An 18,166-nucleotide genomic window follows, 5' to 3' on the forward strand; every position below is an offset into this window, starting at 1 on the left:
CTGTAAACTTTACCCTCTTCAGCACATCCCCTTGTAAAAAAAAAATAAGTTGTCAAGGAACAATTAGCTAAGAAATCTTACATTTTTTCTTCAAAAGATAAACTGCATGCTGTCCTACAGAACACAAGGTACAGCAGGTCTTGTATTTCCCTACTGAAGATGCCAGCCCCAAGGGCTATGTTTTCCAGCTCAAAGCTTAAAATTCTTTCTCTTACAACACTTTTACACCCCCTCTTATAAAACATCTCTCTCCAGGTTAAAACTGACCTGCTGAGTTGCAGTGTGTGCTTCACACTTTTGTAGTTCCTGCATCTGAAAATTTACAATGAATGTTTATACAACAATTTGGTGCAGAACGTCAGAAGTCCTCAAAACTTTATTTTAAGATTAAATCTTTAGAACTCAAGATGGTGTACTGGAACTAATTTTTATCCTATCAAAAGCTTAAGTGCCCTTTCTACATGTTCTGTGAGCCCTGAGAATTGCCGTACCATTACTCTAGGCTTTAAAGAAATGTCACATGGACATGAAAACACAGAAATTTCAGTAATTCATGCCTAATTAATTAATGTAATCGTTTTTGTTGAAAATACCACAGTGTGAAAGAGTACAGATACAAATCTAAGAAAAAAAAAATTTTTTTTACATTGATTGTAAAAAACCCCTTTATTCTCTTAGCAACTTTGGCTGCTGATTGGCCAGGAATATATCAAGTAATAAGAAGAGCATCTCCACTCAGGAAGTTTAAGTGCTTATAGAAAGTTGTTCTTAGTATAGTCGGAAGAGATTGTAGACCTTTATGAGCAGAAAAAGCTTGTGGGAGTTGTGGTCTGTCCCCTTAACGAAATAATTCTGAGGACTGACATTCAAGGCAGGTGATACTTTAAAAGGAATTCAGGAAAAAATGTCTAAAATGTTTGTAATGGTACCACTCCTTAGCTAAAGGTGGCTTGTGGTTTTTGAATGTGATCTTAAAAAGCACACTTTGAACAATTTTGGATAACAACTTGTTTTAGCAAGAACAGGCAAGAAGTTGTACTTCAGTCACGCTGTGTTAATCTTGTGGGATTTAATGCATCCATTTCTAGCAAATCACTTCAGGCCAATATAAGCTTGATCACTCCAAGGAAGTTATTCTTTCCTATATTTAGTATCCATCCATTTAAGAATACACACATTGTACCAAATACTGTGTTACAACAAAACATGCAACAGTGAATAATCTCTATAATCAGGTGGCTAGAACACGTTATTTCACAATTTACAGCTTTAGTGGTGGGGAATACATCCATTATGCCATCTCTAACAATAATTCCCTGTATATTCAAGAAGATCCATTCAGAATTTTCCCTATGAAATAGCTTTGTGCTACCAGATGCACCACAATCAAAGTAAGAGTAATTTCATACACAAAGAGACAAGTAAAGTGCAGAGCCTGAGTGATAAATACTTTTTATTTATGTTACTGCAGAAAGAGATTACTGAAAGACTTCTTCTGCATGAAGATGAATAAAGTATTTTCATTAAGCTTCAGATGCTGCCCACTGCATTGCTTTTAAATAAAAATGCATACTCTCTACCAGTCACAGCAAAGTAGTAAGTAAACTTACAGCACATTCCTTTAATATGTCAAAATGTTTCCAAGGCAATATTATTGAACTTATACCACAGTCCCCAGTAACATCAAGCTGCACAAAGGAGGTGGTAGGGAAACTTATCCAGTTTAAGTGCTCTTCTTTTCTTCACCCAGCAAGTTCACTGTTGCTTTCTTGGCTGCAGGAAAATAAAATCAAGTTTAGTCATAGGCCTACAGACAAAGTGGGTTATCAAATGTTCTCGAACTGAATGGAAAAGTATTTCCTTTTACTCACAAGAGAAAGAACACAGAAGAAAATCATAGCTTTTGTATACACCTAGATATAGTGATAAAACTTATAATAAAAACCATTTAAAAAATAAAACATAAGTAAGGAGCAGTACAGTAACTATGGAATTGTTAAAACAGGGCTGCTCATAGTGCTAAGGACATACAGGTTTGCAGCAAGAAATATACCATAACGATAAAACAGGCTTGGAATAATACTAATATTTGTGTATGCAGGGTCACTTAAAAAAGGCTGTTGTTTTATTTTGGTGGGTTTGTTTTGGTGGGTTTGTTTTGTTGTTACTGTTAGGTTTGTTGGGTTTTTTTGGTAGAAATCTTTATGAATAGAAATAGGAAAAAGAAAGAATAAGTGATGAAATAAGGGCAGGAAAATCCCACATGCAGCATCAAAGGACATTAATTAAGGTACATACATGCCTAACAATAAGGACTTGGGAAGAATCATGCAGCAAAATTTCCCAAGAATAGTTAAGCAAGGCAGATCTTTTAAGCAGACAGGAAAGTTGGTAAGATGAAATTTTTTGCACTTATTGTTTGGTGGAAAGGAGCATTAAGATGCTTTGAAACAGCATACAGATAAAATCCTTTCAAGTGAAACTTAAAAACCTTTATTTTAGCTACTTAATACATCTCCTTCTCTTATTCATAAAACTATAATCAGATATTTTAGAATGCAAGGGCTCACTACAGAATGCAAGGAAATAAAAAACTTAAGCAATCTACAGGCTGTTATAACATGTAAAAATAAAATGTAAGTTAATTCCTTTAAAGCGAGGAATCCTTTGACCTCCAGAGGAAGGAAAAATGCAAAAACATATACATGGGAAAACTGCACTTTCCACAGTGCTGTGTATTGTTGTTAATTGTTTATTGCACAACTGGGAGCCCCTCTATACTACCAGGTATTTGAGGGAGTATTTTAGGAGATACGAGGATCCACTAAAACAGTAACTGCATTTATGAAAGTTATGTCTGGATCTGCCTCTAGAGAGAATGTTTTTAGTGGTGTGTATAGTGGGAAGACATAAAAACAATTCAATTTCTTCCACTCATTCTAGCCTAGCTGCAATTCTAGAAAGCAAGATCCACTGCAGCCCCTATTTCCCACACTTAACTTCTCCATCATAACTTACATTGTCTCTTGCAATTTATTTTTGTTTCCTCCAAATGATGCATATTAAGTGCAGCAGTAAGAGCTCCCCAGTGCACTTGCCTCTACTTGCTGTGACCAGTGCAAGGCCTTTTGCTCACCCTCTTTAGTGATGGTGTCTGCAGTCTCTGCAGCCTTGTCTTTCAGGTCCTGCACGACACTGTCCAGCTGCGCCTCGTGCTTCAGGAAGAAGGGACGGATAATCCTGTGGTAGAGAAACTCTGCCCCATTGGAAGGGCTCGGAGCCATGCACCACAGCAGGAAGCCACACTGTGAGAACGAGAACATCGGCCTGAGTGGAAGGAATCACGAGTAGGAGACAAGGTGCCTTTCCCAAGCGCCAGAGAAGCGAGCACAGTGAGAACAGCGAGACATTCCCTGCGCGCTCAGGGCTCCAGGAGGGCGCACACCAGGACAGCCGCACACAGGCCATTTCACACTGGAATTATTTCATGGATAGTGTAAGGACAAAGGAGGAGGGCTGCAGCAGTAAATCCAATCTGGTGTCAGGTGTATCAAGACTACATGCACTTTTTTTTCCTCTTTAAGGTGGAACTATAAAACCTGGCTACAAAAACATCAGTCTCTCTCAATATTTCTAAAACACATGGCACAGGCCTCACTGAATGTCTAGGTCCCTAAATTACTTCAATTCAGCCAAAACGCATCTCCCTCCTCTCTGCCTGCATGCCTGGAAAACACAGTGAGGGAAAGAACAGGATTGTGTGTACCCCAGAGCTAAATTGACAAGGAGGAAAGACAAACCCAAGCTACGCACAGTGCACAAACAAGAGCAATGGTTCTGCATTACAGTTTAGGTATAGCTTTTAGAGCACCATCTGCTCTCCAGAAAAATCAAAGACTACAGTGTGGGGTCATATTTCTGCATCTTACAAAAGGGGATTGGAAACACAGTTATTACATGTACTACAAATCCCTGTTTTATTACTTGAAGCACTTTTATTTGGCTCCAGTTTCACTGCCATACATCACACAAAGACAGTCACGCAGAGCAAGATGAAACATTTAAGGGACAGGGAGTGCCATAAACTAAATCTGCCTGAGTGATGAAAATACACATAAATTATTTTACAGGATAAAACAGAAACAAAATGCAGTACATTTTCTCAGCGTTTGTATAGTTCTTTTTATACCCAAATAGCACAGTATTATTCCATGTCAAAAGCCTCTCCAGAAAATGAAGGTATAACAGCTATTCTCAGACTACCTTTTCCTGAAATACAAAACAAAACAACCTCAGCCTCAACACATGCCTTGTTTTCACGTTAGAGAGGATTCCATATCTGAGGATTTCCACACATTTCTGGGCAGAATGGAAACAAAACACAGAGTCTTCTTCAAGCAAGGCCTCCAAATATTTTAGAACATGTCTCCTCTACTCCTTCCCAACAAGGTATACTGAGACTGAATGTTCTGTATGTTCTGCTCTTCCCGTCTGTAAAATTTTGGCTTTGTCTCCTCTGCAGTGCCAGACCAATTTACCATCCTTTTGGGTAAGGATTAAGCTTTCCTCTTTAAACTATTTGATCATGTTGTCAAAACAGACTGAAAGGAATGTTTGCCCAGAAGAAAAAGAAAGGTTTTTTAAAGTAAAGTGTTCACAAGAGAGATTGGCCCATCAGGAAAATTCCAATGAATTAAAACAAATAATTTAACATGCAATAAAATCTGACACCAGTAAATAGCTACTGATGAATTATTAAATATGGTCAAAGAAAATAAAGGCAAAAGATTCCTTTATCAATATAAACACTGATTTTCAAAAGCTCCAATTCTTTGGAACTCGATATAAAAGAAAGACTACATGGTACTATCTTATGTTGTTATCTTTCATTAAAAGCTGAGAAGTACACTGACTTTACTTCCTGTTCAAGAATATCTGATCAATTACTGAAAGTTACTTCTCCTGTTGCCCTGATTTTTAAAAGTGCTAAGTTTTCTTTTACAGTTCTTTTGAAAGTTCTGAAGTTCTCATAAAACTTCTTCAGCCTTCTGATAATGTTTACATATTTTTACTGTAGTTCTCACACACTGTTCATTTAAATAATGATTGTTTTACATTATTCTTTGTGAGAGGAGAGGATTGATAGGCTTAGATTGACCAGTGTGGTTGAAGAAGTGGCAATTCCATCCTCCAATCCACTGTCACTTTTAGAATTCTATATACTGTAAGATTAGAAATAAAATTAAATCTTTTTTCTCCCTTGGACTCACCAAGCTTCTGTGTACTCATTTTGTGTCCAATAGCAACACTTCTCCCACAAAACTGCACAAATATCTCAACTTCTACATAAAAAAGTTAGTTATCCTTTGTTTTACAAAAATCCCTCAAATCCAAGTCCAACTTCCTCTAAAACCAAAAGAAATTTAAATTTCACTTTCTGGGCCTCTAAGAACAAAATTAGTAATTTTGTTTTGACAGCTTTGTCCCACGCTAGTTGAGAAAAAAGTAATTACAGATTTGTTCTCAAATACTTGTTACTTTTGAATTGTACTGAAATAGATGTTTATATGCATTTTCTATTGGACACGTAGCAAAGCTGAGATTCTCACTCTTTTCAAAGCTTGAAAAGTCAGACTGCTAACTTAGTTTATTTTACCCCTATTCTTGTGAAAATGAAGTAACACAGGCTAGTTCACTAACTTTATTGAAAATAAAGAAGGTTGTAAGAAGTTCCAGCAAGCTCAGAGTGGTAAAACTGTTAACTGGAAAAATAAAAACCCAAGCCCAAAATATATTCTTGCAGTCCTGGAGACCAGACAGAGTAGGGAATGGAATTCACCTGAGCTCAGTCTGGCTCACTTGGACCTGCTTGTAGCAGCTGTTTTTGCCTTGGCAGCACCAATTTTGTTCAGATATAGCATGACAGTATTCCAAGGTAGAACCATTAGTGGAGTCACTCCCACCACCAAAAATACTCATACAATGATAAACTCTGCTGCTTTTACTAGATACTGTACTCTAATACCTGAATGCCACAGAAATCTTTAAAGCTTGAACGGAAGTATTTAAAACCAAATCATATGCACAAGAAATTATGAGTTGCATGCATGTCCTGTGCTTCAGATATAAAAAATGCAAGCAGATAAATAAGAAGCGAGCATTACCAAAAAAACAACAACAAACAAAACCAAAACAAAACAGCCTATAAAATCCAAGACAAAGCCCATAAAATCAAAAAAATGTCACATAGAGTATAAAAGAGCAACATTCCTTGCTCCCACCCATAAAATTTTCTAGTCTGCTGAAAACTTTAATGTCACCGAGTTTAAACTCTGGACTTGGGGACTCTGGAAGCAGTGGTGCTCAATGTTTCAGCCACATACATGAACGTGTTTTGAAATACTGAGCAACTAAATCTCAATCTGGAGTGGAAGCTACAAGGGATATCAAATAGATGTGACTACACAAATTCAGCACATCTTGAGAATAAAAGCAACCTCAAAATTTTCATGAATGATGTATCTGGGCTTCTACTTCATGAAAGACATATGGAGACATCATAACTACCCTCCAAGAGGTTTTAGTTCATGGATGGAATGAAGTGTGGAAGCTGCCTGATTCCTCCTTCTCCTCCTGTGGAGTAACCTCCACCCATTTCCACCCATTTAGCAACACTTTCTGATTCTCGACAATACCTGCCTACCTTTGTACAAACCTGTCCTACCAGCCACTACTGAGAGCAAACACTTGGCTTCTATGTGCCTTCTGCAGCTATTGAAGAAAGCTGTGTACTGATGTAATTCCTTGTGCTTGCTTTTGCAGAACTGAGAAAAGCGCCTCTCCCTTGATTACAATACTGCATATAACTCTGGCATTCCTGAAACCATTTTATCAGAGCCATTTGAAGTCTTTATTTGGAAATTCAACCCCAATTTCTGTTGTGTGCTCTTCAGAAAGAGAGCTGTGGTGGCATGAAGAAACCATTGCCACATCTTTTTCCACTAATAATTTAGAAAAGAAGCTCGGAAAATACACTGTATGAATTCAGAATTGTGAGCATATACCACTGCAGCTGATGGATTAAAGTATTAAAGTAAAAGGTGTCCAAAATGACTGCCACAGCTGAGGCTTGTTAAAGACTGAAAGGAACAAGGCAGACATGTAAACCAGCTGTCACAGTCAAATTTTGTCTATAAAATATGGCATTTCCTGGAAACAGCTTTTGACATCGTCAGGTCTTATCACTAAAATATTAAATGACCCCCCACAATAACTGGCAAGCAAATTGTTTTAACAACTTTGGTGGGACTAAACCAGGCTAACAAAACAGAAGAGAAGGCAGAGAATAGCCCACTGAACCAGAAAACCAATAACAGTTCTTTGAGATAAAGAGCAACCTCTGCAGCAAGCTAGAAGGTCTTTTACCCAACAGCATACAGAGTGATCAGCTATCAGCTATTCCTAGAAGAATTTAACGTGTTAAGGTTGACTGAAACCTTAGATCACACGTTGACCAAATCATTGTTGCTAGTCAAATCACACTAACAAACACACTTTAGGAACCATCTCCTCTGATACCTACCAGTTCCTTTCAGGAAACTGAGCTTAATTAAAAATTAAAACTGTAGGACAAAATATACCTTGTGTTCCAATTTCCTTCCCTGCTCCAATAGCACAGATGTTATGACCTCTTTGATGATTTTACTCTCCACTTTTACTAATCCCCTTAAAACAAAAATAGAATCACTCTGTGGGGCTTACTATGTCATTTGTCCAAATTTACCTGAAGCACCAAGAGAAAGAACTGTCTCTGGTTTGGTTTTCTTTTTTTTTTGGGGGGGACAGTTACACTGTCTCTTCTTCTTTCCTAAAACCCGGCAGACCTTTCCCTTCCACCTATCCCAACTTCCCCTCCTGCCTCACAAAATGATCAGCTGTAAACAAACCACTTTCACAACAGTAAATTACACAAAACCTGCATGTAAAAAGAAGGTGGACCTGGGAGTGATTCCAAATGAATCTGTTGTCATCTACCCATTCCAGGAGACGTTAAATCAGTTTTATCTAAAGGTCCCATTTTAGGCGAGGGGGTCACATGAATTAACGTACCTTTAGCATGTAGTAGAAAGGGAACCATGACAGAAAGATGTCAGAGAAGAATTCAGCTATGCTGAAAATGCCATACACAACCCAGTAAGTCAGCCACTGTGTATCATCATCTTTGTTGGGACTTTCAATGGCCTTGATTCTGCAACGAAAATAAATCAAGTGAGCAGCACAGTAGCATCAGTCTCATCTGTAATGATGAGGATTTTATGACTCAGATTTGTTATTATATGTGACTCTCCATAATTCAATTACACCAAGAAAACTAATTAACATCTATCACTCAGACAGTGTGTCAAGATCTTTGAACAGTAAAGCTTCTTCCTATATACCAAAATTCAAAACTATACTCAAGCTATATCTACCTCTGGGATTACAAGGAGCATAAAAACCCAAACAAAACCAGTGAGCATTCTGACCTTGTTCACAAAACATTTTGAGGGACAAGAAAGGGATAATCTATGGCCATGGCTCCAGTTCTGGAGGTATTGTAGTAATCTTGACTAGAGGCTACTGCACATTAGAGTATTATTGATCCATATAAAAGATAACCTGAGTGAGCCCAGTCCTGTGAGGCACAGGATGCCAGTGATCACAACACCTTCCTGGCCTTGCCTACACCCATCAGTGACCATCCTCCTCTGGCAGCCAGAAAGGAATGATGAAACAGAGTTGTAGTCTCAGATGAAAAATCCCACAATACCTTAAATTATCAAAATGTGGTAGCATTGTCTCCAGACAAGGCCCACACAGTGTGGATCAGAAACTCATTCAGTGCTGCATAGCTTGGGGTTCCCAGCACCACCACTGGTATAAAACTGTCTGTATTATTCTGTTTCTTTTACACAGTTAGCTCTAATAAATAACATTTTAAATGTACTTGTACATGCACTAGATTCCTCTTTGAAAAGGGAAACTTATCCATAGGATTTGCTCTAAGTCCTAAGAAGCATATGCTCTACATAAGCAGAGGGAATCCAGTTCCATATGCATCTGCATCACCTAATGTATTGCTCTATAAATTAATTCCTACAAGACTTGCAAAGTCTGATGTAGACTAAAGTATTAGGAACAGGGTAAAAAAAAACTCTACTAAAGTATTGGGCTTTCTGCATAATGATTTAATGGGCTTTTGTTCTCCATCTGCTATGCGAATGTAGTTCAAGTTTATACAGTTTTTAAAAACAGAAACTAAAAGATGCACCATGTGCTCTTTCAGTAAAAGTAGTGGAGTAGAGTTTCTGGAGCCACTAAATTCCAGATTAGAATACTTCCAGTTCTGGAGGTATTGTAGTAATCTTGACTAGAGGCTACTGCACATTAGAGTATTATTGATCCATATAAAAGATAACCTGAGTGAGCCCAGTCCTGTGAGGCACAGGATGCCAGTGATCACAACACCTTCCTGGCCTTGCCTACACCCATCAGTGACCATCCTCCTCTGGCAGCCAGAAAGGAATGATGAAACAGAGTTGTAGTCTCAGATGAAAAATCCCACAATACCTTAAATTATCAAAATGTGGTAGCATTGTCTCCAGACAAGGCCCACACAGTGTGGATCAGAAACTCATTCAGTGCTGCATAGCTTGGGGTTCCCAGCACCACCACTGGTATAAAACTGTCTGTATTATTCTGTTTCTTTTACACAGTTAGCTCTAATAAATAACATTTTAAATGTACTTGTACATGCACTAGATTCCTCTTTGAAAAGGGAAACTTATCCATAGGATTTGCTCTAAGTCCTAAGAAGCATATGCTCTACATAAGCAGAGGGAATCCAGTTCCATATGCATCTGCATCACCTAATGTATTGCTCTATAAATTAATTCCTACAAGACTTGCAAAGTCTGATGTAGACTAAAGTATTAGGAACAGGGTAAAAAAAAACTCTACTAAAGTATTGGGCTTTCTGCATAATGATTTAATGGGCTTTTGTTCTCCATCTGCTATGCGAATGTAGTTCAAGTTTATACAGTTTTTAAAAACAGAAACTAAAAGATGCACCATGTGCTCTTTCAGTAAAAGTAGTGGAGTAGAGTTTCTGGAGCCACTAAATTCCAGATTAGAACTGTAAGAAGTTTTAAAAGAAAATACTAGGAAATCTAAGCCTGGTAATTTCAAGCTTAAGAGTCTTAGAGAGCATTTGTCCTCTCTACTTATGCTGGAGGATTAAAATCTGTAGACTCAGTTTAATGTAGTTAGTTTAAATTCTTCTACCACTTTTCCCTTTAGTATCAGCTGTATTGTTTCTGAAGCAGCATGTGAGAGATGTACCAGAAGTGCCAAGTTTTCTGTTAGTTCCCTTAAAAAGGCATAGGGAAGTTTACAAGGCAGAAATCAGGGAGCTGGCCTTAAGTCCATTTCCTGGTCTGTGAGAAATGCTGTGGATTCTGTCACTTCCCAGTTCTGTAGTCAGGGGGGAGCAGGGAGGGTTGGGGGAAATAATTCCTGTGACATATTTTTGCAAAAGCACTGGCAAACCCACTACAAGCAGAGGGAGCTGGCAGATCTGCTGGAACGAGTTCCTTTGAAATGCAGTAAAAGGATCTGATACTTAATTCATGCATTATTTCTACTGGAGTGCAAGGCTGGCCAGCAGTGTCCTGCAGTGGGAAAAGCAGCAGCCCTTGCCATAACCCATCAATAAGGGGATCTAACCAACACACATCATCACAGGTTTTGCAACAACAAGTCTAATTTCCGCTGCTATCATCACAGGCAGCCCTAGTCCAAGCAGTCTCAAATGCAGTGACAACTCCAGCTCCCACTGTTAAAGCACATATTTTCCACACCCACACCTCTGAAGTATTCTAGTGAGACCAGGTGAAGTGACTGTACAAAAACAGCCCCTGGACACCACAGGAGTTAAGAAAGAAATGTATAGAGCTATTTTCAACGTGTGAAACCGCACTTCTGGAGGGGAAGAAAAAAGTACAAGGACCAGTAGGGATGTTGGAGTGGTGGATAAATGGAGCAGAGAAAGGAACCAATTGCAAAGTTTCTCACTGTTAAGGAAAACTTGCTGTAGAGGCTCACCATGTGAATTCCTTTAGTTCTACGGACAATTTCTCCATTAGAGGCATAGAAGAGAAGGCTTATATTACCACAATAAAGCATCCTAGCTTGGCATTTGTGAGAAAATATCTTGCAGTTAACCTGCCAGCAGTCTTCCTGTTTTCCAGTCACCATATATGGATTTAAGGGAGCATTGTTTCATTTTCCTTTTTAACATTATTAAAATCATCTCAGTAACCACAAAAAATAGCTTTCATTAAAAAAAAAAAAAAAAGGAAGAAAAAAAAAAAAGCTTAGAATCTCCAATTTTGTGGCAAAAGGCAGATGGCATATCACTGTGTTAATGGGCCACATCCTATTATCTTCTCTCCTCTGGAAACAAATGGCCTTTGAGAGCTCCTAAATGCGTGCCATGGGTGTTCTCCCTTTGAATGTTCACCATCTGCTCCTGTAGTTCCTTAGGGGATACATGAACAGCAGGCTTTTACTGTCAGACACAAGCAGCAGCACTACAAGTAGTCAAAGCCCCATCAGGTTTAGCCAGCTGATGTACACAGCATTAAATCCACACGTGGCTGTTTTCTTACACAGTATAGGGAACAGCACATCTCCCCTTCTTCTGCAGTGGTCTGATATTGGTGGGCAAGGCCAGGGGCAGCACCCTACCACAGCCAGCAGGGAACAGCCACGTCAGCTCAAACTGCTCCTGTGGCCATGGCTCCAGTCCCAGCCCGGGAGAGAGGGAGGGAGGGAAAAGCAAGTTAGAGCAGGGCCGTCAGTGAATGAAAGCTTTACTGAAGTCAAGGAAAGGCAAGTATTTTATAAATATCCTGCTTTGGAATGGGGAGTGTGTCCCTCAGATGAGACAGGGATCGCCAGCATAACATGTCCCTGTTGAATAAAAGGGCAAAAGTTACCACCATCCCTTTACACACTATTTCAATAGTAAGCCACAGAAAATAGTACTTGTCCAAGAACAAGCACAGTAAGTTATTCAGAATATCTGAACAGAGAGGGATTTTTATCCATTTATAACTACACTCTTCAACATGAGAATCACACCATAATTAAACTTAGTCCTCCAAGTTATTCTAGAGATATTATCCTGGTGTAATGCCCTGCACAATTAAGCTTAGGAGAGACATCACAGGCAATCAATCCAAGAACACTCCATTCTTCTCCATGTTAGGTTACCAATCAAGCAGGCTGATATTCAAAATGCAATCTCCATCAATAAGTGAAAAGTAACAGATCAAGAGGCACTGACACTATATTCTACTTTAGGATTGCCTTCTTTTAAATTATTTCTGTGTTGCAAGAGCAAATAAGTCAGTCTCCTTAACACACTATATTAAGATTTTCTAACAAATGAAGGACCATCCAAAGACAATGGCTTCAGATTTTAAAAAAATTATACTGTTTTGTCTAGTGCTGATCTGACTAAATTCCACCTTAGTTATGCACAATAATTACATATCCCAAAGGATTTTTCATACTGCTTCATCACTAAATGCAGAGGACTTTTAAAGAGAGCCTCAAACAACCACTTACAGTAGTTCTGAACCTTGGGGGTAAAAGCAATCACTAGGAACAGCTCCAGTATTCTGGACAGTAAATACCACAGATCAGCAACTTTAGTTAGCTGCATGACCAAGAGTGAAAATGACCTGCTGTGGGCCAGCACTGTGATGGATGGGGAGCCAAGAGAAACTTCATTTTCAGCCGTATCTGTTCCCCAGTAACCCTGCTAGCTGGTGGTTTCAAGAGGGAAGAGTAGAGGTGGTCACATTCTTTAGCAGCCCAGGGCTCCCATCCGTGCTGTACTTACAGTGTCGGAGCACTGGCTCAGCCCTGACCCTGTGATTCCTAAAATCAGTCAAAATTTACCCTAGATCAAGTGTGGTTGCTTACCCTGTTACTGATAGTAACAGACACTGGTCTAATTTTAGTAAGTTGCCAAGTGGATTTCTTTCACTTAGAGCCTCTGACTCATTGCAACAAAAAATCAGCTCTTTCCCAAGAAGAGACAGCTGCTCCTCAATTAGCTCTGGCATAACAAACTATTTGTTACAGTAAATTCACACATACAGTACTCACAGTTTGAGTACTATATGTGTTCGGAGTGGGGGTTTTACTAAGCTGAGTCCAGATGTGGGAGGCAGAAATAGAGAAATGCTAAATTTTATTGCTGTGGTCTCATGTGAAGCAATCACCCTTATCCGTGCAATTTACAAGGTGAACCTGAGGATTCTTGTATAAAATAAAGTTACAGGTCCAAGGCAAAAGATCAGCCTCCCTTAAACCCCATGCTCATGTTGTAGCTGGGAAAGACTTAACCATTTTGTGCATACTTCCTTCAGTTTTCTGGTAAATGCTATATGAAGTGAGTAGGTAGGCATATTTGTCATACCCTTAGCCAAGTGTAAGTTTGGGTTTGGTTTTTCTTCATTTAACTTAAAAACCCATGAAATCACCTACACTTCTAGAGCTTATCCTACTGGTCTGCCCCAACTCTTTACAGCAGGTTGTAAAGTAATTTACTTCTAGCTATCTATCCAGACACCCACGCAGAATCAACACTCCACTGCACACAAACTTCCTTAGCTTGGTGCCTCCCCGTCGTCCTCATGTCAGACTCATCCTGGCAGGCTGCCTCCCTGACATCTCACAGCATTCCAGTGAAACCTGTGCCTTTGGATTTGCTTTATCATTTTGGCTTCTGCATTTCTATCCATCACCTAAAGCCTTCTGCTTTCCATCTTTCTTCCTCCTCATTGATTGCAACAGGAGTCATGCATTTGCAGATATAGAAAAGATCTTCCTGCCAACTGCACTTACACAATTTCTGTGATTTAAGTCTCCCAGTTACCCTCTCTCACAATTTTGAGGATCTAGCAGAAGGGATCAGAAAAACTCATCAAGGATAGCAAGGAGGGTTTCACTGACCATGCACAGACAGATATTATTAGAAGACACCAAAAAGCTATGTGACAGTAGTACAAAGGGTTCTAACTGTGTTTCTGGAAAGGAAATGGGGACTGAGGTAGCAAGAGGAACACATGCCATTTTGGCCACCCTACAGCCTACACACTAACTCAACACAAAGCTAGATTCCTGAAACAAAGCGGGGGAAAAAGCAAGCATTCTCTCATTTCACTGCTCTCTGCTCCCTCCTGGAACACGTACTTGTAGGGCCAACCAATGCGTCAGTTCCCAGTTCTGACTCAGGTCGAAACCAGCTTCCCCAAAACAAACTCCCACACATGCTGGCTCTTCTGCTGGGATTAAGATGTGTTAGTGCCTCGGTTCAGAGTAGACCCATCTGTGTAACAAACACCTTTATATTTTTAACCTAGATGTAAGATGTGGAAGTAAAATCAAAATTTTCATACTGGTATCAGAGTATTAGACTCCCTGAACCTAAACACTTGCTTTCTTTAGAAAGGAAAGTACATAATTTGTCCAAATGAGTGCTGACATGGCTTTTAAACATGTTAGTTTTTTTATATTAACATTCTAAAACCTAAAAATAAAAAAGTGAGTATGCTTGGAGGAACTGGTTTGGCAGGACATATTAAAAAAAAATCAAAACAAAACAACTTTTTAGTGTCTGAAGCTCCAGATTATCAGGCACAAGAGAAAACAGCACAAGTGCAGACAGATTTTAAAAAATTCTACTTATATTTCTACTGGGCATAGTGAATCTGGTTAGATATGTCAACTTTCTCAAATTGTATTTATAAACCAGCAGCAGAGCATTACTTCTAAACCTTGGTACATCATGCACCATTTTTCATGAAGGACGAAAGTAAGCATTTGCCTTAAAATTTGTTAAGAGAAATTAAATTTGCTGTCCTAGTTCTCAAAAAATACACAAGCAATTTTATCTTTTCTAAAGAACTGTCCGCAAAGAAAAGCAGTGTTCCTGTTTTAAAGCTATGAAAGAGGAAAAGGAACTAGGAGACAGACTCAAGACACCATGACAATATTCAAGCTTCAATTGAGTGTTTATACTTCTCTATAATCAATCCAGATTGTTTCCTGCTAGTAAAATGCCACGAGCAACATTTACATAGTGAAAGCAACTAAACTGAAGTAACAGCATAAAAGTAGTCAAAGCAGAGAAAGGCATTATTGTGCTAAACTGCTTTTCTCCCTTGAAGACACCAGTAGTAAGTTCAGACATTTTACTGCCCAAAGCTATTTTCATCTTTGCAATTTTTAAACCAAGCATGACAGCACTTAAGAACTTTCCAATCCTCTGCACACATTTCTTAGTCATCAAAGGTTCCCTTCCTACTTGCACTCTTAATTTTTCCGAGGCAGTTAACCACCACTAACTATGGGTGGAGCTACATTTCAGCACGCTAGCTCTGGAAAGTTTAGAGAAGCGGTGAAAATGCTGGCAATGGTATTTACACACTTGCCAACACTAATTTTTTCCATCTCTAGTCTGATTATTGCTTTGTGCAGTTAAAGCTTGCTAGAAGTTTAAAGAGTGGTGTCTATCACCTACGGCAAACTTTTCAGCATTGGTCTACTGCAACCACAAAAGCCTGTAAATTAAGTATTAGATTTCAACTTAAAATTATTTTTTCTCTTTCATCAGGTAGTACTTACAGACTTCTAAGGAATGAGAGTAGAGATTGCTGGACTTAGTGGGAAACAGCCAGAGAACTACTGCTTCATTTTGCCTATGTTAAGAGACTGAGGTGAGTCCTTGCTGTGACATGGCATGCGGATGTACGGGGAGATTTTTGTATTGCCGAAGAAGAAACTCCTCCATGTATGAAACCACTAAAGATTTACCCAAGGCAAAGCTGAAGGTGAACAAGGAGGAATAAGGAGGGAAACAGCTGTGCCTGCTTGAAGCTGTACCAGGCATTAAGCAGAGAGCTGCCCCCTCCCCTGGCACTGGTTTGCACCACAGTGATGAGAACACAGGCAGCACTGCAGCTGCAGCCCTTCATATCATCTGCTTGGTCTAGCAGTTACAGCCTCCAGCATTTCTCCACTGAAATCCACACCTGCTGCACTGCACACACCACAGTGAATACAGACATGACAGAGACCGGGAAAAATAAACTGCAGATTTATACAAAGCCTGACAGGCAGATACCTGCACAAAACTGTCCTGGTTTCATGCATGAACAGAATTAACTCTGAGCTGAGGGTCTCTGGGTTTGCTGTGACTCCAATATATTTTCTTTCAGGAAAGCACAGAGATGGACAATAATCACTGTGACTAAAGTAACCCAGAACTCATATCCCAGTAAAACAGATTTGGAAATGCCCACAGGTCACCCATCTGGCACCTTGTTTGCCCTTTTAAACAACTGTAAAGACTGCTGATGTCCCTTGAGAGCATAGACACCTGTCCCACTCTTTCATGAGTGCCTTTTCTGCTGACAAAGAGTCTGTCCCACTACTTTATCCCTGGCCATGGCACGGTGGCTGGAACTACATGACCTTCAGGACTCCTTTCAACCCGAACCATTCTTTGCTTTTCTCTTAAACAATTCAATTACTGACGATGGAGAAATGATACACTGGACTACTTCACAAAAGAAGAAAGTAAATTAACCAAGGAAAAGTCTTTCACACTCGGGAGGAGTTACAGCGTTTTCCTTGTGCCCCCACCTCCCATCACTGAGGCAGGTTTGGAGTAAACAGCACTCCTTAATGCACCTCTGTCTCCAGCCCAACACGCACACCAGGCACACGCCGCCGATGCGCCCCGCTCACCCATCAGCGCGTTTTAACAAACACCCTCCCTCCCGGCACGATCCAGCTTCCCGTCGGGGATGACAAAGCTGGGAACCCATCCCCAAAGCATAACCCGCTACAGGAACTGGTTATCAAGTGTGGAAACCAGCCGGCGTCTCCCATCTGTAACTCCTGCAGCACTCGCCAGATGGGAGAAGCCTCATTCTTCACCTGGCACCTGTACCTGCTCAAGGAAAGGGGCGGCCGGCAAAACCAACACTTTGCAGCACGGTGCCGGAATGCCGCCCCAGACAGACTCGGCACCGCCGCAAGCGATGCGACTTTGCAACCACACCGAAGGGCGGCACCCGGAACCACCGCGTGGCGCAGGAGTCGCGACACTCACGAGACGTAGGCGGGGTAGGCGAAGCCGATGATGTTGCAGAGCAGGGACGCGCCGTATCCCACCACCAGGTACACGGCCACGACCCCGAGAATACCTGAGGAGAGAGCAGAGAGCCGTCAGCGCCCGAGGGACCGCGGCGAGGAGGCGCGGGCGGGGCGCGGCCGCCCGCGGGGAGCTGGCGCGGCGGCGGCCGGGGCTCACCGGCGGCGATGTAGGTGCGGCTGACGCCGGTCTTGCTCTCGATCCGCTCGAGTACGGCGGTCATGCAGTTCTTCTCGTGTAGGAAGCGGTCGAAGCGCTGCCGCATGGCCGCGGTCATGGCGCCGCTGCCGCCGCCCGCTCCGCAGCCCCGCTGCCCAGCGCAGGCCCCGCCCCGGCACCCAGCGCCCGGCCCCGTGGCGCCGCGCCCGGGGGCGGAGGCGAGCGGCCGGGATCCATCTTCCGCGGCTGCGGCTCGCCGAGCCCTCCCCGGCGCGAAATGGAGGGCTGGGGGCGCGCCCCGGGCGCGGGGCGGGATGCGGCACCCGGTGGTCCCCGCGGCCTCCCGCCCTTCGTGCCCCGCTGGCAGAGATAGATCTTTAATCCCGGAGGGGGGCCAGGGGCTTAGATCCCTGCAAGGATGGTGCGCCTTGTTCAGGTATTCAAACAGACAAGAGCCCTGTGTCAGAGATGGGAAGGAGGAGGAGGCCACGCGCGTACCCGGCTCCAATTGCCTACAACTGCTAGAATGTACCCCCCACCCCCAAAATCAATGCGTGATACAACGCGGAACGGTGACCAAAAGTCAGAGACAGAGGGTAGGCATTGACGTGATGTAGAAGAAAGGTTATGACAATTTGCGGGTACCCAAAAGGCGCATGTGGCCACGCCGCGGGCAGCAACGGCTTGCTGTAACTGTATCCGGGAATTTATGGTGTGTGCAATGTTCTTGCC

At 41.4% G+C, this 18,166-nt stretch overlaps 1 protein-coding gene across 1 annotated transcript; it reads right to left on the reverse strand.

Annotated features, from left to right (window-relative positions):
- Positions 1-1,436: 1,436 nt before the first annotated feature.
- Positions 1,437-17,604, reverse strand: REEP5 (receptor accessory protein 5; the record flags this gene model as incomplete). Its single annotated transcript, NM_001135160.1, is given in 5 exon segments — positions 1,437-1,773; positions 3,137-3,305; positions 8,110-8,248; positions 17,234-17,327; positions 17,435-17,604. Coding segments are annotated over 5 exon segments (570 nt in total). The 5' UTR covers positions 17,553-17,604.
- Positions 17,605-18,166: the final 562 nt, after the last annotated feature.

This window comes from Taeniopygia guttata, chromosome Z (assembly GCF_048771995.1).
Source record: "Taeniopygia guttata chromosome Z, bTaeGut7.mat, whole genome shotgun sequence".
In the NCBI taxonomy this organism is placed as follows: Eukaryota; Metazoa; Chordata; class Aves; order Passeriformes; family Estrildidae; genus Taeniopygia; species Taeniopygia guttata.